The sequence below is a fragment of the Phocoena sinus genome, chromosome 8, assembly GCF_008692025.1.
Source record: "Phocoena sinus isolate mPhoSin1 chromosome 8, mPhoSin1.pri, whole genome shotgun sequence".
In the NCBI taxonomy this organism is placed as follows: domain Eukaryota; kingdom Metazoa; phylum Chordata; class Mammalia; order Artiodactyla; family Phocoenidae; genus Phocoena; species Phocoena sinus.
In genome coordinates this window covers 56,503,441-56,528,427 of record NC_045770.1, presented here as the reverse complement: position 1 = coordinate 56,528,427, position 24,987 = coordinate 56,503,441, and the positions used below count along the sequence as shown (strand labels likewise).

Sequence of the window (24,987 nt, the reverse complement as noted above, 5' to 3'; positions counted from 1 at the left end):
CATTAGTCTAAGCAGCCGTGATCTCTCACCTAGATTACTGCAACACGCTGGTCTCACCTTCTCTAAACCATTCTCCACAGCAGTCAGCATATTTTTTTTTCCAAAATGCATATTGGTCATTGTCAGGAAAGTTCAAGGAGGAAGGGTTAATTAAAGAAGGAATGTATCAGATGAAAATCTAAGCAAGTTAACACCTTTGTTTAAAGTCCCTCCATGGTTTCTTATTTCTATTAGGAAAAAAAATCAGACTATGGTCTGACATGGTCTAGAGGGCCCTGCATAGTCTACCTTCCTATCCAGCTTTAGTTTCCTCTCTCGCCAGAACTCCCCTCAGACCAACTATACTGTCCTTCTTTTAATTCCATGAAGCAGCATACTTACCCCTGCAGTGGTTCTTTACATACGCTGCTTCCTTTAGTTGGAACATTCCTTCCCTTAGCTCCTACTCACCTTTTTCTTTTTTTTTTTTTTAATATTTATTTGTCTGCACTGGGTCTTAGTTGCAGCATGCGGGCTCTTTAGTTGCGGCACGCGGGATCTAGTTCCCCAACCAGGGATCGAACCTGGGCCCCCTGCATTGGGAGCATGGATTCTTAACCACTGGACAACCAGGGAAGTCCCCTACTCATCTTTTTTTTTTTCTTTCTTTCTTTTTTTTTTTTTTTTGTGGTACGTGGGCCTCTCGCTGTTGTGGCATCTCCTGTTGCGGAGCACAGGCTCCGGACGTGCAGGCCCAGCGGCCATGGCTCACGGGCCCAGCCACTCCGCGGCATGCGGGATCTTCCCGGACTGGGGCACAAACCCGTGTCCCCTGCATCGGCAGGCGGACTCTCAACCACTGTGCCACCAGGGAAGCCCCCTACTCATCTTTGAGGTCTCAGCTAAAATGTCACTTTCTCTCAGAAGTCTTCCCTGGCTCTCTCAGTCTTTTTGTCCACCTCTTTTCTGGAATAGTGTTCCTTTCCTTCAGAGTACTTAATTTATAAATTATGTATTTGTTGGTGCGATTATGTGAGCAATGTCTGTCTGCTCCACTGGACTTTAAGCTCCATTGTCTGTGTTTGCTCACCCTTGTATCCCCACCACCTAGCACCATACCTGGCACACAGTGTGAGTTCAGTGAAGAATTGTTGAGTGAATAAACTGTTTCCATAGTGATCAGTTTCTTTCATCCTTCCTGTTATAATGGGAGACTTGGCCCACCTGCCATCCAAGGTAAATCATTCTCCTGTGCTCTCACCACCTGTAGGATGGAGACCCTGTTCCTTCTCACCTTCTCAGGGCATCCCACTATGCTTCACCATGTTACTGAGCTCTCTTCTCACTGTGGCAAACTTCACATCATCTCCCTTTCCTCACCTTGTCACTCCTGAACTCACACCAGTCTTCCTTCATCTCCCACTGCTTCATTTAAACTTGTGTTTACCATATTACCAAAGCTACCTACCAATGAATTCATGTAATTACATCCAATAGACATGTCTTCGTGTCTCCGTTGCTTGAACTGTCAGCAGCATTTGACTGCTGATGATATCTTCCTTCTTAAATTAACACTTTCTCTGTGCTTTTCTGGTGAGACACTTGGTTTTCCTCAAATCTTTCTGAGCAGTCCTTCCCAAGCCCCTTTTCATTTCCCCATCTCTTGTTGATATTCTTAAGGCTCTGAAACAACCCTCCTCTTTATGATTTTTTTAGGCCATCTCATTCATACCTGGGTTTCAGTTTCCCTTTAAGGTTTTGTAATTCTTGATATTTTTACCCCAAATTTCTCTTAACTTTATGTATAAGGATATTTTTTGTAAAATATATTATCTCTATTATATACATGTAAAGTATATACACCTGCTTCTCCTCAGCATTCCCTGTCTCAGTTCATAGACACCACCATCTACCTGGTTACTCAATCAGGAAACCGAAGGGTCATCTTTGACCCCTCTGTCTTCACCACTGTCACAATTGTCTATCACAGAGTCTTGCACTCTACCTACAAATCATAGCTCAAATCTATTCACATATGTTCTTCTCCACTTCTGGAACCCTAATCAAAACCATCACCATTCTAGTCTGAACCATTGCAACAGCCTCCTAACCAGGTTTTGTTCCCCTTTATTTACTGCACTGTGGCCAGAGTGGTCTTTAAGAAATATAAACCCCAATTCTGTCACTCTCGTGCTTAAGAAATCTCTAATTATCCTCCCATTGTCCTTAAGGATATAGTCTAGATGTCTTGTGGTTTACAGGACCCTGTGCAGTCTGGTCCCTGCTGACGTCTCCAGCCCAATCTTCTAGCACTGAGCACTCATACTGTGTTCCTCACCCCACCCCCTAGCTATCTATTTTAATGTCGCCTGTACTTTTATCAAATTAAGATGACAGCCTCATTTTATCAGTTGCTTAGGCCCAAAACTCTGAAGTCATCCTTGACTCCTCTGCCTCTCACACCTCATATAAGATCTTTCAACAAATCATTTGGCTCTATCTTCAAAATACGAGAATTCAGTTACTCCTCACCACTTTCACAGCTACCATCCTGGTTTATACCACCCTGTTTTCTTGGCTGGGTCTTTGCAGGAGCCTCTCCATGTTTCCTTTCTTCCTCCCCTGCAGTTTGTTCTCTCAGAGAAGTCAAAGCATCTGTGTCTTTCATCTTTTCAGAACCCTCCAGAGCTTCCCCTCTCGTTCAGAGTAAAAACCAAAGTCCTTACTCTGACCTACTAGGCCTTGCGTGATCTGGACCCATTACCTTGCTGACTTTATCTCCTCTTCCTTTTCCCTCACTCTGCTGCAGCCATTTCTTATCTTGTGTGCCTCTGGCCTGCCTTACAGTTTTACTGCATCCTCATCGACTTGGAATGAATTATAGATAAAGCTTTAGTGTTATTATACAGCTCAGCAGAAAAATGTGAGTTTTTCTTTTCTTAGTCATGACAAAGCAAAACATAGTCTCTTTTGCTCTGCCAGGTGGAAGGAAAGAGAGACATGGGCATTTTCAGGAAGTGTGCAAAGGCAGAGAGAAATGAGCTTGGTGTGTTCATGAGACTGTGAGAAAACCACTTGAACAGAATAAGGTTGCAGATAACTGACAGTCCAGATCACGAAGGCCTTGAAAGCTAGGCAGAGAAGTTGAAATTTAAAGCAATAACTGGTTAGGAAGCAGGGCTGCTAAGTGACATGATAAAAAGTCTTAAGAAGGAAAATAATGATACTACCTTCTAGTGAGTAGAGGACAGGAATGCTGCTAAACATCCTACAGTCCACACAACAACAAAGAACTTTCTAGAGTGGCGATGGGAATGGAGAGATGAGAATATTTCACAGGAAAAATGGCTTGTCGACCTGGTGAATCACTGCATATATAAAATGCAAAAAAGGGTAAAAATTGAATGCCACTCTAAGCCTGAGTAACTGATAAAAGTTGTGGGAGAAGACTCATCTGGACAGGAGAAAGTAAGTTGAATTTGAAGTAAAGTCGTGGCCTCAGAACATACTGAGGATGTGCTGTCACATTTTCTACAAGCACAATGAGCAGAAGTGATCTTAATATGCATAATAAAAATTTTGAATTAACTCTAGCCATATCCTCATCCCCAGCTGAGCCATCAAAGAACCAGACGTGGATATGGGGCTCCAAAGGTGAAAGCAAGAAACTAGCCAATTTGGAGTCCTTTTAAAAAATGTCTGGTTTGGGGAGGAGGGGGAAGGGCTTATAATAATTGTATCTTTTGAAAATAAGAAAGGTTCAAAATAAATTTCTTTTACAATTTTATTCCAAATTGATTGTGGCATATCCTTCATATATACATACACACATGTGAAGTAATTTGAATATGTATTATATACAGTATTTATATATAAATTTAATTTTAAAACATTTCCTACTTTCAGACCATACATATGAATCTCTTTTTCTCACATTTCATTTGCTAGCACTTCGGTAGGTCTACTTTGCAGCCTTAGCTGATGCCTGTCATCGTGACCCTTTGGCATTATACTCTTGAAATATTTTCTTGGTTCCTGAAGGAAATATGAAGTTATATTCAATATATTTATTTTGGCATATTCAGAATTACAGAATCTTGGAGACGGATGAGATATTATACCCCATCGAGTTCAATGGGCCATCCAGTGTTTGATTCCCCCCATGTTAGGCTCTAGGGCTGCTGTAACAAATTACCACAGACTTGGTGACTTAAAGTAGCAGAAATTTATTCTCTCATGGTCTGGAGGCCAGAAGTCCAAAATCAAGGTGTCAGCAGGGCACCGAAAGCTCGATAGGGGAGATTCTTTCCTTGCCGTTTCCAGCTTCTGCTGGCTCCAGGCATTCCTTGGCTTGTGGCTGTGTAACTCGAATCTCTGCTTCCATCTTCAGGTGACCTTCTCCTCTTCTCTGTGTCTCTCCTCTGTGTCCTTATAAGGACACTTAACTGGAGTTAGGGCGCAACTGGATATTCAAGGATATTCTAATCTCTAGATTCTTACCCTTTTCCCAAATAATGTTGCATTCACAGGTTCTGGGTTTCCAGATATGGACATATGTTTCGGGGGGACCACCATTCAGCCTACTAGACCCCTGAACGCATGGGGGTTTTTTGTTTTTTGTTTTTGTTTTCATAGATGTAGTTTTTCGTTTTGTTTTGTTGAGGTTTTTTTGGTCACACAAAGAGGGAGAGAGGAAGTGATGGGACAGGGCCCAGTGTTGTCCCCCAGAACAGCTTTTGAGGCAAAGGTTCATCTGGATTCATTTTGAAAAAGCAATTTTGGGGTCCGTGTTTCAGGAAATTCTCCAGGCTGTCAGTCTTAGTGCAAACAGCTTAAAATAAAAACCTCCCTTCTGTTCACCACTCAGGGATCTAACACAAAATGCAAAACAGACCTGTTTGGAAAATGCCTGACCTTAAAACAAGAGTGAGGCCTTTAAAGATGCATTACATACAGAATCTTCCAGGAATCGAGTCTGCTGCGACTTCACAAAACCAGAAGCACAGAATAACATTTCCAACTGTAGAACTCCTGGCTAACAAAAAAAGAGGAAGATCACAGAAGACAGGCAGGGGGTCCTACCCGGACACCTGCCTCTTCGTTTTGTTCTGAACAGACTCATAAACTGGAGCGTAGAAAAGCGGCCTCGGGGGTGGGAGCAGATGCTCGGTGGTTGCGGCTCAGTCTCTGGGGAACAGAGGGGCGGCTCACTGTTTGCCCGCCTCTCTGCCCGGCCTCCTTTCTGGCTGATCTCTGCTGGTCCTTGGGATCCCTCCTCGCCCAGCACCCCCCGTGCCATGGCCCTTCTGTCGCTTCTGCTGCAGGCCACCACGGCCACGGCCCTTGGCCGCCACCTCCTCCTTGACTGTGTCGATGATCTCATTGGGGATGCGCAGGTACTTGATGGTGCTGCTGCGGATGTAGCACTCGGGCATCAGCCAGAAATTGTCTCTGTCCCTGGACTTGCAGATCACCTCACGCAAGTTGGTGTTCATCCAGTTGTCGCAGCTCACTAGATGCCCATTGTATGCCTCCCCGTTTTTGAGCTCGACCAACAGTGGGTGATTCTGAGCCGTTTTCAGCAGCCACAAGTGAAGCATGGTGCCAGCAGGAACTGGGCTCCCCGGCCACTTCCACCACAGCCGCCGCAGCTCACCGCATGGTTTTATTGGTTGACCGGCCTCTGCTTAGCTTCCTCTACTCAAGATCTTTTGGATTTTGACTAATTCTGTGGTGACATCAACTTCCCTGTAACTTTTTGCCATCAACTTTGGGTTTTCCTGCTTGAAGCTATGAGAATAAAACCAGCTTTTTTTCTCTCTGAAAGTCCTTCATTTGTTGTCCATGAGACTTCTGCCCTCCAGGCTAAACACCTGTGGTTCCATCAACCATTTCTCTAACAAAACTATGGCTCCCATTCTTCTATTCATCCTGGGTGTTCTTCTCTAAAGGACCCAGTGACAACAGAAAGAATACTGAGTGTATAACTGAAGACCTAATGCTGAGGTGTCATATCTTTTCCACTAAGTAGGTGACCAAGGCAAGTTAGTTTCTTTTAAATAACAAAAGCACTGGACCACTCTGCTTCACTGCATGCTTTTTATAGTCAAATGAGATTATTACAAAACCTGTAAGAAACATAACCTATAAGAAAGGTTCCAGTTATTTATCTGTATGCTTCTAAAAAGAAATATTAACTCCAGAACTAAACGTAGATCTGTCAGTATCATCTGACACAGTACTAAGTATTGATAGTTGGCACTAGCACGTTCCCTGGTTATCTGCTCTCTTTCTGTTAATACAGCCTGGGATTACATTGGCTTTTTGGTACTCATGTCATAATTCTTTAATCACACGGAAATTACTAGGTACTAAAGAGCTCCAAACCATCTTCACAGATAATCTATTTATTGCTTTCTAATTCATTGACTTTTACCATGTAGGGTCAGTGAATTTTTCAAACAACTTGGAAATATAATTTAATTTGGAAAAGAATTTAATAATTGCTCATCTTAATTGCATTTTCTGTAAAAGTATAATAATAGGAAATGTATACTTGTTCCTCTAGTTATTGAATCTAATACTCCCTTAAATTAATTCTATTTATGGTGCTAAGGACATTTTTCTGGTTGTACTCGAATGACCACATTCTTATCTAAACCTTCTGCAGTCTGCTAATGAGATTCTCTATGTATATTGAATTAAGATGCCTTTGATTTGTATCTTTTGTCCTGATGGTAATAGGTTTTACCCTTTTAGATGGATTTCATTTTTCTAGATTGCTTAGTAGATCTATAAATCCATGTACTTTCGCAGAGTAAGATGACTGTGTAATGGTTGGAAGCTATTATACTGTTCAACTTGACATGACCCCTTAAGAATTTGAAAGCAATATAAGATGTGAACTCTGTCCTAATATTTGATCTGTCTTAAAGTTTCCCTATTAGAACCTTTGACTCTAATCACTCTTTAGATTTGTTTTAATGGTACATACACACCTTGGGGCTCTTTCTTTCTATAAAGAAGCCCCAATGAAGTAATAAAGTCAATGTCATAAGATCCATTCATCAGGATTCAGAGGCTTAGTTTTCAATGTATGCTTATTTCAGTTTACTTTTCCAACATTTGAAACAGTTTCTGCATTTATAACTTGGAAATGGAGATATTTGTGAGTTTGGAGAGCTATGCAGATAGTCTACATATAATGGTTTATAGTATAACAACTATACAGCATAGAGCTTTAGGACTCTAGTAAATTTCTTCATACTTGCCCCTTTGTTGATATATCCTTTCAGTTAGGTAGTTTCTTTGCAGGCTACCCCATACAAGTTTGAAGGATTCCCAGATACCCTGTAAAAGCCTGGTGTGTTACACTTTACTTATCCCGAATTTGCTTTGCTGTCATTTTTAATGCATCTCAATTTAGGGCCAAACTGTATGTCCTAGTTTATTTTTTATAACTTCAATTAAATACAAAGCTATATCTTCTTGATGGGTGTATGAAGCATTTGGTGTTCCACTGTAGAGAATACAGACAGATCATGACCTTGCTCGCTCCCCAGTGCCTGTAATTTTACAGTACGACAAATTTACCTTTTGGACATTATGTAATCAGCAACTCGAGAATTTAATATAAAGCTTTAAATTCTGTTTCCTTTCTTTCATTTTCCCTAGAAAACAGTATCCTCCAAGCATTATGGAATGTATCTTTTCCTCAGACAGTTAAAACACAATTGAAATTAAGAATATCCAGTAATTGTCACCTACCATTTATTTCTGTAAGGTTATGTTATTCTTAAGAATAGTCAGATATTGCAAAACTAAGGAAAGTAAAGTTTCTTCTTGACCCTGTCTAAGTTGTGATTGATCTGTTTGTAGAGAAATCTGTTGCAGAGGCCAAAATGCATGCTTGGTCTTGAGAATCAGGGGAAAATATGACTAGAACATAGATATACTCTAACCTTTTCTTCTTCATTTGCAGGAGTAGGAAAAGGGAAATAGTGAAGGAAACTTACTCCCTAAAATAACTCATCACTTTTATAAAGATCTACAGATCTCATGCCTTTGTTGCTTCAGTGAATCAGGTTAAAATGGAAAGTCTTATGAGAACTCTATGGCATGAGTACATTGCCTTGGAGAAGTAACATCCAAATAGCCACCCCTGCGAATGTGAATTAATTTTTGATGAATTTTTGCTCATTGGTGCTGTGGATTTGACTAGCCACCTCAGAAGCAACAGAAACCTTAGATATCGCTTTCATGTCTGATATTTTTCTTAATCTTCTGTCCCTTTTAGTAGAAGTTGAGAGGTCAGGTCCGAAGTATTAGAGGAAAAAATGTTCTAGGATCTTAATCTCAGGGTGGTAGGTTTATGATATATAAATATGAGACATAGTGGCCTCAACTCCTTGAGGATAGTGGGTCACTTTCTTATATATTTGTCCCTTATTGTATGACCTATTCAATTTTTTCTTCGAAACAAAGCAGCCATCATTCTGATTTGACTAATGTTATGAAGATGTTAAGATAATAGGTTACAATGACTATATAAGTGACTTAGTCCAAGTCTTCAGATGTTTATGCTGTATGCAAGCAACTTCTGCCCTTGTCAACAACTTGGAGGTTGTTTTTACTCAAGTTTTTGAAAACTTCTGACCCTACTTTACCTTTTTTAGGTTTCCATTATACCCAAAAGGAGGGGAGAAGTTGCAGTTTGATTATGGTGTCTATCTTCTGAACAAAAACATAGCACAGGTAAGTAACTCCTCTTTACTCCCCTCCTACTTGCCACATGCAGCCTGCTTCCTTGGATCTCTAACCCTCTTTATGAATAAGTAGTACAGTTGACTCCTATTTAACTAGCTACAGTGATAATGCAAAGTTCTTTTTTGGCCACAGTCCTTTTCTGTGCCATTATAAATACCACAAAGAAGCAATGTGTACAAATTGCAATCCTCCGGCTAAACTCAGAAGCCATTTACTGAATCGTTACCTGCTAGTAGACTGTACTTGAATGTGTGGGCTTTATAACCTCTTGCCTCTACAGCTTGACTGATAATAGCTTTCTTCTCACACAGCTTTCTTCTCTTAGACCACTTCTGGGGGCTCATTTTGATTGGGAGTTTACAGAGTAAAGGTTTACTGACTTTGGCAAGTCCCTAATAGTCTCCTCATCTATTATCCAGGGCCCCAAAGAAAAGACCAAGCACATGGTCCTTCCAACCCAGCTTGGATTTTTGTGGCTCTCCCAACATCACACCAGTTCATATCTCACTTAATGCCTTTCCACATGCCATAGAAAGGCTATCAGATGCTTGGGTTTGCATTTTCCTGAAAGAAATATATAGCATTTCCTTAGCTCACTTGGCTCTACTTCAAGAGGTAGACATGCCGTAAATTTTCTAGTTGTAAAGGAAGATCAGCTTCAGCGCCTTGTTTTTATTTGGACATCCAATTGGAATATCACATGGATGAGATCCCACTGTTTGGCTGTTATTTAGTGACATTATCAGCTGTATCCTCAGACCTTTCCTTTTTATAGAAGCAATAAGGTTTGTGATGCTTTTGTTTTTATGAGCCTGCGTTGCCTTTTATCTGTATGATTCTGAAGACTCACTGAACAATTCCCATATTCATTTCTGATGGATCTAGAATAATTCCTCCATGTGGTATCATCTTTGCCTTTCTTCGCCTCATCTAATCTCAGTTTAATGTTTTTTAAAAAATTGGTTTTTATTAAGACTCTTATACTTTTCTGATACTGGATCAAATTTCTAGTTTGCAGTCCTCGATTAATCATTTGCTTATAACCTCACACTCATACTGCTTTTATTGTTACTGCCATCCAGCTCATGTTCATTGCAGGCAAGCAGCCTTGCTCACAGCCTCTGGCCCATGACTCATCTTTCCATGTGCCATTCTTCCCACAGCTGATGCATTCCATCCCTCCATTTTTGGCAGAAGAGTATCTCAGTCTGGGAAACAGGACCTTAATTTCAAGGCTACCTAGCTCACATTACTGATCACAGATGTCATACCATAGAGAAGGTAGTACTTAGACAGAAATGGTCAAGAAGGGGCCAGACTAAGGATACATTAAGGGAGAAGAGGTCTAAGTAGATTAGAGAGTACCTCCAGTGAAGTCAGCCAAGGTGGAAAAGAGTACCTGGAAACTGGGGTCCAGAGTCTGGGAGTCAGGATGTCAGGAAGGTTGGCCTCATTTAGTAGAACTAAGTTCTGATCAGAGTTCAGAGATTCTTCTCTCTTTGCCCTATTTTCTGTTTCTTGCTTTAAGCACATAAGGCCTAAGATCAGAAGTCTGTTGGAAGTTTCCAGGTGAAATCTACTCCTAATTAAGGCTAGGGCTGAAATCCCTGGATTTCCTCATAAATCCCAGCTTCAAACACACACGTGCACATGCACACACACTTAATTCTTTCTTCTCAGGGCCCAATAGGAATGGCAAAGTATGGTATAAAGGGGTGCTAAGAATAGCCCAGCTTGCTTTGAGAACAAGACCAACAGGGAGGCTGACTATGTGCAGTGGAAAATCTGGGACAGCCAGCCCTTCACATCAGACTCAGCTCTAGCCCTGTTTGGTCCTCATTTTAGAGCACTTCCCAGGTAGCTTCTGATTTTATTCTTAACTGAACCAAGGCCACGAGTATGCGGAACTAGTTTTATTCATCTGTTTAAAAAATGGATTACTTCTAGTAATTTTGTATCCTCTGCAACTTTATACTCTTTGAAATTGAGAGATTACATTTGTGTGTGTGTTTAATGGGTTAACCACGCAAACTCCATAGGGAGCAAGTATCTTGCCCTCTATAGTGTTTTTTCATCACTGTGATGGCAGTGATGGAGATGACAATGAAGGGGATGACAATAAACTTCTTATAAACAGACTTTCTTAGGTTTCAGGGTTCATTCAGAAAGCCTCTTCTGAGCATTTAGAAAGAAACTTTTAGCAAATTTGTGACCTTCAACTTTTTTCACTTTAACTCCATTTTGGCCTTACTACCATCACTTTCTTACATTTCAACTTATAACAAATCAAAGAACCATTAATTATTATGGCTCCTAACCAGGTATTATATTAATAAGATATTTCCAACTTGTGAAGGTTTATTTTTATATACATATATACCAATACATGTTGTCAAAGGGGAGTTTGTCTTCTCAGGCAGTCCCATTTAGACTCTAGAGATGTGAACAAATCATACTATTAAAATGGTCCCACCTCAGTAATTTATAAGCCACGTTAGTGGAGGTGGATGAAAGCATTGGCATGTGTTAAAGTGCCAGAGAAAAAAGAGTGAAGTCATTTAATACTGCATCCATAACTTGGTTGAGGATTTGAATAGTCAATAGGACCTTTCATCACAGCCAGAAATAGTAGTAAAATCACTTTTTTTGGTAGAGGAAATGACAGAATTTAGTAATATTTGTTACTTCAGTATTTGGGATCAGTCCAGCTCAAGTTTTGAAAGCACAAGCTTATAAAGACAGGCCTTCAAGTAGAATTCCTCAAGTGTTGTTTGAAGAGCTGAGAGGGTTGGTAAGGTCTGCTTGCCCTCTTCTTGTCACTGTTGTCTAAAGGGGTGTGTGTGCTGGGTTGGGTACTGAAAGGGAATAAAGCAAAATGCCTTGTTCTTAGCACCACTTACTAATATTTTTCAAGTGCCAGCCCCTTTGGCTGGAAATAGTCTTCCCTGTTGGGCAGCCTGCAACAGTATAGGAATGGGCCTGGTAAATTTCAGGTACAGTGTAATTAATGTTGATTTAAGAAACCAGCTCCTGCCGTAATTGTCAGTAAGTTTATAAGGACATTATATTAGTATTTGTGTATAGCACAGTAGTTTGCTTTTAGTTCCTAGAGCATAAAAAGTAGTAAATCAAAAATTATAATACTTTTACCTTATGTTTGTGGAAAGCTTTATAGTTTATGATATACATACATATATATCCATGTGACCCTCATCATCACCCTGCAAAGTGAAAAGGGCAGCATTTGATCCAGCATTTCCACTTTGGGGTATTTGTCCAAAGGAAACGAAAGCACTAACTTGAAAAGATACCTGTACCCCCCATGTTTATTGCAGCATTATTTAAAATAGCCAAGACATGGAAATAACCTAAGTATCCATCAATGGATGAATAGATAAAGAAAATGTGGTGTGTGTACGTGTGTGTACACACACACACACACACACACACAGTAGAATATTATTCAGCCATGAAAAGAAGGAAATCCTGGCATTTGCAACAACATGTGGATGGACCTTGAGGGCATTATGCTAAGTGAATTAAATACCATATGATCTCACTCATGTGGAATCTAAGTTAAAAAAAAAACCCCAAACTCATAGATAAAAAGAACATATTGGTGGTTATCACAGGTCAGGGTAGAGGGTGGTAGAAATGGATGAAGGTTGTCAAAAGCTACCAACTTATAGTTATAAAATAAGTAAGTTCTGGAGATATAATGTACAGCATGTTGACTACAGTTAATATCGTATATTCAGAAGTTGCTGAGAGTGTATATCTTAACAGTTTTCACCACGAGAAAAAAAAAAGTTTGTAACTGTGTGGTGATGGATGTTGACTTATCGTGGTGATTATTTCACAATATATACATACATCGAATCATTATGTTGTATACCTGAAACTAATATAATGTTATATGTTGCAGTATATTATGGGAGATGAACTAATGGATTGAATGTGGGAGATGGAGGAAAAGGAGTAATCAAGAATGACTCCTAGGTTTTGTGTATGAGCAACTGGATGTATGAAAATGCTGTTTATTGAGATGGAGAAGGGTCCAAGAGACAGGGGTTGGGAGAACCAGAAGTTCTGCTTTGGAAATGTTAAGCTTGAGTTGCCTTTTAGAAATCTAAAGCAGAGTCGTCAAGTAGGCAACAGAATATGGTTCTGGAACTCAGGGTGGGAGGTCAGTTGCTAGAGGTACAAATTTGGTAGTCATCAATATAAAGATGATGTTTAAATCCATGGAACCAGGTGCGATCAACCAGGAAGAGAGTGCAGAGCTAGCCAGAGCAGAGAGAGACAGATGCAGACAGAAACATGCCGTGGGATTTAGCCCTGGGAAATCACGTTTAGATGTTGGATAGAGGAGGATGAACCAGCAAAGACTGTGAGGAATGGCCAGTTGGGTAGAGAGAAAACCAGGAGAAAGTAATAATTTGGAAACTAAGAGAAGTAAATTTCTGGAAGGAAAGCGTAATCAACTAAATATGTGAACTCTGTCAGATGAAGTATCCAGTGGACTTGGGAACATGGAAGTCTTTAACGAGCAGTTTCAGTAGAGCAGCAGGTGTGTTGAAGAGTGAATAGGAAGTGAGGAAGTGCCATTGATTATAGACAGCCCTCCTGAGGTGTTTTTTGTGCAGTGAGATAGACATGTGGGTTCATAACTGGAAAAGACTGTAGGTTTAAGGGAGGTCTTTTGGGTTTTTTTGTTTTGTTTTTTATTTGTTTTGTGGGGATGTGGAACCTTTTTGGTGTGTTTTATTTTTTAAGATGGGAAATATCCGGGCAGGTTTATATGCTGATGAGAGTGATCAAATGAAGAGAGCAATTGCTAATACAAGGTAAAGAAGGGATACTTGAAGGAGTAAAGTCTTAGGGAGAGGGAAAGGAAATTGGTTTCAGAACATGAGTTTGTTGACCTAAGATAGAAAAAGGGGCACTTTCAGCAAACTCATAGTTTCAAAACAAAACAAAAAGACAAAAACCAGTTTAACTTAAGAATGTCCTTGGGGCTTCCCTGGTGGCGCAGTGGTTAAGAATCCACCTGCCAATGCAGGAGACACGGGTTCGATCCCTGGTCCGGGAAGATCCCACATGCCGCGGAGCAACTAAGCCTGTGCGCCACAACTACTGAGCCTGCCCTCTAGATCCCATGAGCCACAACTACTGAGCCCACACACTGCAACTCCTGAGTCCACACACTGCAATTACTGAACTACACCACAATGAAGAGTAGCCCCTGCTCACCACAACTAGAGAAAGACCATGTGCAGCAGCGAAGACCCAATGCAACAACAACAACAACAAAAAGAATGTCCTTGATTAAGCAGTAAAAGTTATTAATTATATTAAATGTTGACCCTTGACTACATTTTTTTTAATATTCTGTGTGATGGAAAGGGAAATAGGCATAAAGCACTTGTGCAATTGAGTTGCTAACTAAACCAGCTGATATTTTTCATGGAGCACCATCTTGAAAGATTGACTAACACACAGCCAACTATACAGGCAGGTATTTGGCAGACATTTTTTGCAAAAATGAATGAAGTGAGCCTCTTAAAGGAAATCAACTGATGATGAGATTCAAGATTTTGAATGACAGTATCATTAGTATGTCGGAAAACTTGCATTTGCCACCATGACCTTGACAGCTTCCTGTTTCTTAAAGGTGTTTTTGATGAAGTTGGTAGTGATATTTAACAAAAGAGATTAAAATATTTTATAATGAATGTGTCAGCATTTAAAATGTATATAACTCAGTGAGCCAGTATTTTCAAAATGACCAATGTATGTTGCTATGAAGTCATGTACAGCTAAAGATCTCTTCAAAGTGCAAAAACCCAATGGATTTTTTTTTACATATATAAATTTATTTTATTTTACTTATTTTTATTTTTGGCTGCGTTGGGTCTTCATTGCTGCGTGCAGGCTCTCTCTAGTTGCGGCGAGTCAGGGCTACTCTTTGTTGCGGTGCGCAGGCTTCTTATTGTGGTGGCTTCTCGTTGGGAGCACGGGCTCTAGGTGCGCGGGCTTCAGTAGTTGTGGCACGCGGGCTCCAGTAGTTGTGGCACGCGGGCTCAGTAGTTGTGGCTTACAGGCTCTAGAGTGCAGGCTCAGTAGTTGTGGTGCATGGGTTTAGTTGCTCCGCAGCATGTGGGATCTTCCCGGACCAGGGCTCGAACCTGTTTCTCCTACATTGGCAGGCAGATTCTTAACCACAGTGCCACAAGGGAAGCCCACCCCAATGGATTTTAATGTAACAGCTGTAAAAAATATATTGAAATGGCTTCAGATTCTACATTGCTACTAACCTTTAAGAAGCTACTACTTGTTAAGTTTGGAGGTAGTATCAGAGAAGAATATCTACAATTATCTGAAAAAGGCTATTAAAATACTCCTTTCTTTCCCAATTACATTTTCTCATGAAACAACATGTGGTAACAAAATGAATACAGAAGAATATATGAGAATCCAGCTGTCTTCTATTAAGACAGTCATTGCAAAAGAGACTTGCAAAAATGTAAAACAATGTCGCTCATCTCACTAAATTTTTTTTTTGAAAATATGCTTGTTTTTCATTAAAAATGTTATTTATATTAACAAGTAATAGATTTCTATTATTATTTTAAAGTGAATTAGTAAATACTTAAAAGCTTTTTCAGTTTCATATTTGTATATGCCTACATAAACAAAAACTTTTTGGGGTCCTCAATTTTAAGAGAGTAAAGGGATCTTGAGACCAAAAAGTTTGAGAATCACCGTCCTAGAGAATGTAGTCACCCAGCTTTCCTATAAAACATCTCAACTGCTCATAGTCTGATAAACCAAGACACATGTGTCAGTTCCCCAAATGTGGAAACATTATATAAGAGACCTACAAATTTGAATTCTGGTAGTACTGTGCAGTACAAATCATCAGGCCAGCAGCTATCAGTGGATGCTTCCCTATCGCTTTTGAGTTTCCTTGAGCCAGGCTTCTCTACTTTCTTGAAAGTTCAGGGACTCAAGGGTAATACTTTGAGGGTGTAGTTTACAAATATTAATGATGATTTAAATTTGTATTGAACTTAATGGCTTTTGGTATACTTACACTTCTGTATCTCATTTCATACCTTGTGAAGTACGTTGACCAGGTCTATCTTTAGTTAAGAGATTGAGTTGCTGCTATGCTAACTTATCGAGGATGATGAAGCTATTAAATGACAAACGGAATTCAAGATCAAATCTTCTGAGGTCAGATCCAGCTATATCCCACTTTGTTTCTTCTTCTTTTTTCTTTTTTAATGTGGGCCTTATTACAATCCTATGAGGTGGATAAGGCACAGACATCTGCCATTTTACATATGAGACCCCTGAGATCAGGAATTAAGTAGAACTAGGATTAGATCCTGGAGATTTCATGACCTCTCTTCTTTTTACTCTTTTACCTCTCTTTTTTCTCAGTTTGCTTTAAGACTTCATAGAAAGTAACAGTAGCTTCTCCTTCCAAAAACAGTTGGAAACTTCTGTTCTGCCAGGGACATGGTCTTTCTGTAAAACTTGACTACTCATGGGGCCCACAGTGCACAGCTATTTAGAAGGGATCAATGCCAGTTTACACCCAGCAGCTTAAATTCATGTCTATTTCTCTAACATACAGTTCAATATATATGACACATGAGGAGAAAATGCATTTTTATTTTCTTAATTCTTCTTGGAATCAAGAATACAAATTCTGAGGGTATTTTAATAGTCAAAATACCATCATTCCCTCCTGCTGCCTACAAAATTGCCAATAATAGAGTAGAAACTATTTTTTTAAAGTCCTGTATCTTAACAACAAACAATTCACTGAGATATAATTCACAAACCATACAATTCACCCACTTAAAATATATAATTCGATGTTTTTTAAAATATATTCAACTAGTGGTGCAACTGTCACCCCAGTCTGCTTTAAAATATTTTCATTGCCCATAAAGAAACCCTGTACTCATTAGCAGTCACTCCCTGTTCCCCTAAGACTTCTGACCCTAGGCAGCCACCATTCCACTTCTGTTTCTATTCTGGACATTTCATGGAATAGAATAAAATATGTGGTCTTTGTGACTGGCTTCTTTCCCTTAGCATAGGTTTATGGTTCATCCATATTGTAGTATGCATCGGTCATTGCTTTTTATTAACAAATCATTTTGGCAATTCAAAGATGTATATGGATATACCACATTTCATTCATCCATTCATCAGTTGATAGACATTGGATTGTTTACACTTTGGGGTCATTATGAATAATGCTGCTACGAGCATGAATGTATAGATACAAGTTTTCTGTGGGGACATGTTTTTATTACTCTTGGATATATATTGGTAGATATTGGGTTGGCCAAAGAGTTCGATCAGGTTTTTCCATAAGATGTTACAGAAAAACCCGAATGAACTCTTTGGCCAACCCAGTACTTGTGAGTGGAGTTGCTGAGCCATATGGTAACTATGTTTAACATTTTGAGGAATCGCCAGACTGTGTGTTAAAAGCGGTTACACCATTTTGCATTCCCACCATCGATGTATTAAAGTTCCAATTTCTGTCCTTTCTATTATAGCCTCCTACTAGTAAAGTGGTATCTCATTGTGGTTTTTTGTTTGTTTTTAACATATTTATTGGAGTATAATTACTTTACAGTGGTGTGTTAGTTTCTGCTTTATAACAAAGTGAATCAGCTATACATACACATGTGTCCCCATATCTCCTCCTTCTTGCATCTCCCTCCCACTCTCCCTATCCCACCCATCTAGGTGGTCACAAAGCACCAAGCTGATCTCCCTGTGCTATGTGGCTGCTTTCCACTAGATGTCTGTTTTACATTTGGTAGTGTATATATGTCCATGCCACTCTCTCACTTCGTCCCAGCTTACCCTTCCCTCTCCTTGTGTCCTCAAGTCCATTCTCTACATCTGCGTCTTTATTCCTGTCCTGCTCCTAGGTTCTTCAGAACCTTTTTTTTTTTTTTTTTTAGATTCCATATATATGTGTTAGCATACGGTATTTGTTTTTCTCTTTCTGACTTACCTCACTTTGTATGACAGACTCTAGGTCCATCCACCTCACTACAAATAAATCAATTTCATTTCTTTCTATGCCTGAGTATAGAGTATGAGTATGTCCATTGTATATATGTGCCACATCTTCTTTATCCATTCATCTGTCAGTGGACACTTACGTTGCTTCCATATCCTGGCTATTGTAAATAGAGCTGCAGTGAACATTGTGGTACATGACTCTTTTTGAATTATGGTTTTCTCAGGGTATATGCCCACTAGTGGGATTGCTGGGTCATATGGTAGTTCTAGTTTTTAGTTTTTTAAGGAACCTCCATACTGTTCTCCATAGTGGCTGTATCAATTTACATTCCCACAACAGCGCAAGAGGGTTCCCTTTTCTCCACACCCTCTCCAGCATTTATTGTTTGTAGATTTTTTCATGATGCCATTCTGACTGGTGTGAGGTGATACCTCATTGTAGTTTTGATTTGTATTTCTCTAATGATTAATGATGTTGAGCATCCTTTCATGTGTTTGTTGGCACTCTGTGTATCTTCTTTGGAGAAATGTATATTTAGGTCTTCTGCCCATTTTTGGATTGGGTTTTTTGGTTTTTTGATATTGAGCTGCATGAGCTGCTTGTATATTTGGAGATTAATCCTTTGTCAGTTGCTTCATTTACAAATACTTTCTCCCATTCTGAGGGTTGTCTTTTCGTCTTGTTTATGGTTTCCTTTGCTGTGCAAAAGCTTTGAAGTTTCATTAGGTCCCGTTTGTTTATTTTTGTTTTTATTTCCATTTCTCTAGGAGGTGGGTCAAAAAGGATCTTGCTGTGATTTATATCATAGAGTGTTCTGCCTGTGTCTTCCTCTAAGAGTTTTATAGTGTCTGGCCTTACATTTAGGTCTTTAATCCATTTTGAATTTATTTTTGTGTTCGGGAGTGTTCTAATTTCATTCTTTTACATGTAGCTGTCCAGTTTTCCCAGTACCACTTATTGAAGAGGCTGTCTTTTCTCCATTGTATTCTCATTGTGGTTTTGATTTGAATTTCCCTAAAGGCTAATGATGTTGAGCATCTTTTCATGTGCTTATTGGACATTTGTATATCTTCCCTGGAGAAATACCTGTTCAAACCCTTTGCCCATTTTTAAATTGGGTAATTTTTCTTTATTATTGAGTTGTAAGAGATCTTTATATAATCTAAACACAAGTCCCTTCTCAGATGTATGATTTGCAAATATTTTCTCCCATTTTGCAGGTTGTCTTTTTCATTCTCTTGATAGTATCTGTTGAAACACAAAGGTTTTTGGTTTTGATGAAGTCCAGTTTTATCTACATTTTCTTTTCTTGCTTATGCTTTTGTTGTCATATCTAACAAAGCTTAGCCCAAGTACTTTTAGGTTTTCTTCTGTGTAGTTTTAGCTTACACATTTAGGTTTGTGATCCATCTTGAATTAATTTTTTTTATATAGTGTAAGGAAAGGGTCCAACTTCATTCTTTTGCATGTAGATATCCATTTAGCCCAGAAAAATTTGTTGAAAAGACTACTTATTACCCATTGAATTGTCTTGGCGCTCTTGTTGAAAATTAATTGACTATAAGTGTAAAGATTTATATCTGAACTCTAAATTCTGTTCCGTTAATATATATGTCTGTCCTTATGCTAATACCACCATATCATTTTTCTTTAAAAAAATACTCTTTTCAGAAGAACCTAGGGGTGGGACGGGAATAGAGACGCAGACCTACTGGAGAACGGACTTGAGGATATGGGGAGGGGAAAGGGTGAGCTTTGACAGGGCGAGAGAGAGTCTTGGACATACACACACTAACAAATGTAGTAAGGTAGATAGCTAGTGGGAAGCAGCCGCATGGCACAGGGATATTAGCTCGGTGCTTTGTGACAGCCTGGAGGGGTGGGATAGGGAGAGTGGGAGGGAGGGAGACGCAAGAGGGAGGACATATGGGAACATATGTATATATATAATTGATTCACTTTGTTATAGAGCAGAAACTAACACACCATTGTAAAGCAATTGTACCCCAATAAAGATGTTAAAAAAAAAAAATACTCTTTTCAAAAATAATACATTCCAGGCTTCCCTGGTGGCGCAGTGGTTGAGAGTCCACCTGCCGATGCAGGGGACATGGGTTTGTGCCCCGGTCCGGGAGGATCCCACATGCCACGGAGTGGCTGGTCCCGTGAGCCATGGCCGCTGAGCCTGTGCGTCTGGAGCCTGTGCTCCGCAACGGGAGAGACCACAACAGTGAGAGGCCCGTGTACCGCAAAAAATAATAATAATAAAATACATTCCAATTGTAGAAATTTTTTAAAGTACAAAAAAGATAGAAGAACAGAATTTTTTAAATAGTCTTTTAAAATTCACATACACCTTCTGGATATTCCAAACTTTTTTGTCTTTTCCTTTATAGTTGAGATAACATTATGTATACTGCTCAACTAAAAACTCTCTAAGTCAATATTTTTAATATGTAGTATTTCATTTATGTGCATAATGTGCATATATTATCATTTATTTAACCATTCCACTAATCTTGGACATTTGTTCTTCCATGTTTTTCTTAAAAATAAGGTTTCAGTTACCATATTAGCACTAATAGGTGTTTTACATATACATATATAAATTTGTTTCTGCTCTGTAGAGTGATGTTTTCAGATATAAGAGACAGTAAGGTAAATATTAAAGCACTTTATTGTGACAGGAATCCTGTCTCTTAAGTTTTTCCATGGGCTCTACATTGTTTGCACTAAATCAGTTCAGACTTAAGCTTCATACTGCTGTGGACAAAGAGGATTTTCAGTCACATCCTCACTTTGAAAGATGATGATGATCTCCTCTACTCATTTCCTTGGTGGGCTTTTTTTCTTTTTAATAGTAGAACAATTACATTTTCATGTACGTGTGTAATGTAAATCCACAAATATCTGAGTGAGTTGTGCAAGGCCTATGAGAGGCTGACTTTACCCCAGGGTGTTCATATTTGGGGATAAAAAAATATGCACACTATGTAAATAGTTAACTGGTACAAGGCATGCAGTGATAACTGTCAAAGGAGAAGTTCCAGTCAAAATGCGGTTCTGGCTCTCAGCAGGGAGAGTCCCAAAGACGTGGATGCGCTTCCCACCGAGGTGATGAGCTTGGGCATGTAATACAATTCACTGCACCTCCGTTCCCTTATTTCTGTAAAGGTTGGATACTCATTATAGGATTGTTGCGGGGACAAGAAAAAATGAGGGTTAGGTTTGTAGCTCAGGCTTTGTCTGCAGAAAGGGTCCTCAGTAAATAGTAGCTGCCGTTTTTTGCGCTTCATGTTGTTATTCTTGTTAGGCTCATGTGGAGAGGGAATGCTTCAATAGAAAGATACGGCACCTGAACTGGAAGTTCAAGGAAGGAAAGCATCTGGCTAGTGAGAGAGGAGGAGAAGCAGAGGTGCAAAGGAAGGGCTGTTCCAGCCTGGCTGGAACAGGTTACCTTAATAGTGGGGATAGGAAAGACATTTTTGACTGACCACCATTGGCCCTGGCACCATACTGTTACCAGTTGTTATACTTGGAACTAAAACTGGTCTATGTGAGCTCCCTGGGCATGTTTCAGATGTTTAATAAATATTTATTGAAAGAATGAGTGGTGAATGAGTCAACCAGGAAATTGTTCTCTCCTTCCTTAAGATTGATAGTTAATGAACTTATTTCTATTTAAATATGTGTGTGTATTTAAATATATATTTAAATGCATCTTGACTTATGTCTGTTTAAATGGAGGCTTTAACGGAAGTAGAAAAATCACGTATATAGTTGTTTTTCAAAAGTTCCATTCTGTATTTAAGGGATAACATACTACCTTTTTGAACTTGCAAGTGATTGGTTAAATGTTCTTGTATTAATTTTTTAAAGAATCATATCAGTTATTAACCAATTTACTAAACATTTTTAATGATACATTGGCTGTGATCACTGTACTTTCAAGTGCTGAGGGTGATAAATTAACAAGGTAAAATAATTTATTTTTATGTCAGTTGGACATTTTTTCCTACTTTAAACTGAAACTAGAAATCCAATGCCAAAAATATCTTTCCAAATGAAAAATAAAACAGTTTTAACTCACATTTATATAGCTTACTTTAGGGTACAGAGATCTTTCACATATATTACCTCTTTTATCCTTTTCAAAAGCCCTAAAAGTGTTGGTATTATTATCCCCACTTTCCATTTAGGTAAACTGAGACTCTCAATAGTGAGCAAAGAAATTCAGATCCTAATCATCTCACTGTAAGTTCAGGGGACTTGCTGACTTCCTTTTATCAGTCAGAAAGAAACATTAAATAGCAGGTTTCCCTTTTGTCAGCCAAGTAAAAATTTAGCACCTTACTTGGTTTAGCATCTTTGGTAACTTCTGTCTCTTCCTTTATCCTAGTTGTTTTTAAAAATTCACTTTAGGCCTTTATTCTGCATGTTTTAATATTTTAAGCTGGCACATTTTTTTCTTTAATTAAAGAAACAAGTTGCTTATTCAGTAATGATGTGTGAGCCTTTTCCGAGGCACTACTATGAGTGACATTTGTTGCTGGGAGAAAAATATTTAAAGAATGCACCTCAACTGAAATAAAATATATAATGCTTAGTTCAGAGAAGGTAGAATATAAATTCCAACTATTTTTTATGGCTAAGCCTCATGAAGTGAATTATGAGAAATAATATATATGAAAAGTGAATTTGGTCTGATTTTAGTTGGCATCAAAGGGACCAGCGTAGCTTAGGTTTAAGCTATTTAAAGAAATGAACTTCAAAAAATTATTATATGTAAATTTTGGTGTCTAGTAGAGAAAAGCATTTTAAAATGTGCTGATTTGGGTTTCCAGGGAGGATAAAATTAGTATCCTAATTAATGTAACTTTATCAAGGGAAAGGCCAAAATCCTAGAATAAAATGAACTAAAATAAATGCAGCATAGCTGAATATTTAAGAGCAAGTACTATGGATTTAGACTACAGGTTCAAATGCCAATTTATCACTTTAGCTGTATGATTTTGGATAAGTTACTTAATCTCTCTGTACTTCAGTGTCTTTATCTGTAAAACAGGGAAAATAATACCTTTAATTATAATTCCCATCTCTTAGAGTTGTTATAAGGATTAAATAATATTTTTAAAGCATTTAGAATAGTGCCTGGAACTGAGTAAGTACTAAAAAAGTGTTGCTAACTAAATAAAATGCAAAGTACAATGTAATCTTTGTGATAAAGAAATTCCACATTCCACAAGTACAACATGAGGTGAAGATGTGTGGAAGTGGATTACAAGCTAAATGCAAGTTAAGAATAATAAGTAAAGGAGTGGGGGAGTTGTCTTTTTAGCTGCATCAGTGAGAGTACCATGTATGAGGAAGGAAAATTCAGACACCTTGTTCACTGTTAGTGAACTTTTAGTTTCAAGTTAAGGTAGTATTTTTTCTTCTTTCTTTTTCAAAATAGAAATAACTTTTTTATCATATAATTGATTCAATCTCAGTATAAATTTTTTTCAAAATACAGAAAAGCATTAAGGAAAATATTAAAACCACTTTGGATTCCATTACTCAGAGATAACCGTTGTAATATTTTGGTGAACATCTTTCCAAACATCTATGCAAATAAATATACATGCATAAGTTAAATAGGTAATATTTTACATAAATGGTTTCACATTGTACATTCTGTTGTGTGCCTTACTTTTTTCATTTAACTATTTTGTGAGGATAGTTTCATATTGATGAATATAGTTGTATAAAATTTTGTTGTCTGCATTGCATCCTGTTGTGTGGACATTAACAGTTTCCTTGTTGTTGGACACTTAGATTATTTCCAAGATTTGCCTATTATGAACAACATTACAATGAGAAAAGCATCTTTCTACTTAGTTAGTTATACCTGTGTTCAGTTATTCCCTTAAGATAAGTATCTCATTGCTAGGTCGAAGAACACATAAATTATAATGTTTGACATATCTGTTTCTTTATCCTCTTGCCAATGTTGTTTGTTATTAACCTTTTTTATATGAGAGAAGAAACATAATATCTCTGTGCTTTTATTTGTAGCTCTCTGATTATTAGTGAATGTTAAGTTCAGGCATTTCATATTTTATATATATATATTTCATTTCATATAAATATTATATATATATTTGCTGTTTCAAGTTCTTTGGTGAATCTCCGATACCTTCTGATAAATAATGCCGTAAAAAAAAAATTATGGTAGACTGTAGAACCCCCCAAATGATATAAGATAAAAGAAAATAATACATAGGCCTTGCAGGTAAGGGTGAAGAATTTGCTGAGTCACAGACGAGTCAGTTTTCCTCTGTTTTTACCTCCTTTCTTCCCCCAGTCCTCTCTAGGATTGTCAGTTCCCTTGCTGTATGAAAGCAGTCTATGGCAGTAGGACAAAGGCTGGATTGAAGACAGCTTTTGGAAGAAGCATCTAAACTCCCATCTGCCACTGCCTGGCTCACTTCTTCATTCTTTTCCTCTGCTTGGCACTTTTCATCTGCTGTAAAATGTTTCTTTTCTTTCATCTGAGACCTAAGACTGGTATTATGATTTCTGTTTACTCTCTTGGCGTTTCTGTGGCTCCAAGCAGGGCTGATTGATCACTTACTCTGTGTCAGGCGCTGGGCTGGGCTTTGAGGAGAAAAGGTTGAAGAGGACTCCGTTCCTAACCCTGGTGCTGCTTGCCTTCTAGCCAGGGTGACATTGCAATGTAGTATGCACTAATAATGGATGTATGTGTAAAGTTCTTTAGGAAGTACAGTTTTGCTTTGTTTTTTAAATCATCACCTTCAAGCTTTTTGACTTACCACAACATGATCGAAAAGATTTTAAGATTCTCTAAGAGATCATTTACAAACAGTATGCTATATGTTGGTGATTTTGTTTACAGAAAATAAGCAAAGATTTATGGAATACCACGTCAGGTAAATAAGGGGTCAAGTCCAATACAAGATGGACTTATAATAATAATGATAATACCACCATACATTTAAGGAGTGCTTTATAGTTTTCAAAGTGCTTTCACACAAAAAGCTCATAACTGATCCTCACAGTTTCTTCTCTGAAGTAGTTTTAATAAGAATTTTCAACTTTAATTAAGTTCTTCTTAGGAACTCTTATCATGAGGAAATAATTCTAACTTCCTGAAGACAGTTAAAAGACATTTATCA

General features: G+C 38.4%; 2 protein-coding genes across 3 annotated transcripts in view; one reads left to right on the top strand and one right to left on the bottom strand.

Annotated features, from left to right (window-relative positions):
* The window catches only part of UVRAG (UV radiation resistance associated), a 330,820-nt gene that overhangs the window by 228,201 nt on the left and 77,632 nt on the right, over positions 1-24,987 (top strand). For both annotated transcript variants that reach the window (XM_032641020.1, XM_032641019.1), the window contains exon 13: positions 8,655-8,733. In XM_032641020.1, coding sequence (XP_032496911.1) covers positions 8,655-8,733 — 79 coding nt within the window. The remainder of the gene's footprint in view (positions 1-8,654; positions 8,734-24,987) is intronic.
* LOC116758221 (U6 snRNA-associated Sm-like protein LSm4) lies at positions 5,187-5,591 on the bottom strand. The gene has a single exon (XM_032641023.1). It carries the CDS (start codon positions 5,577-5,579, stop codon positions 5,187-5,189), a length of 393 nt encoding a protein of 130 aa, XP_032496914.1. The 5' UTR covers positions 5,580-5,591.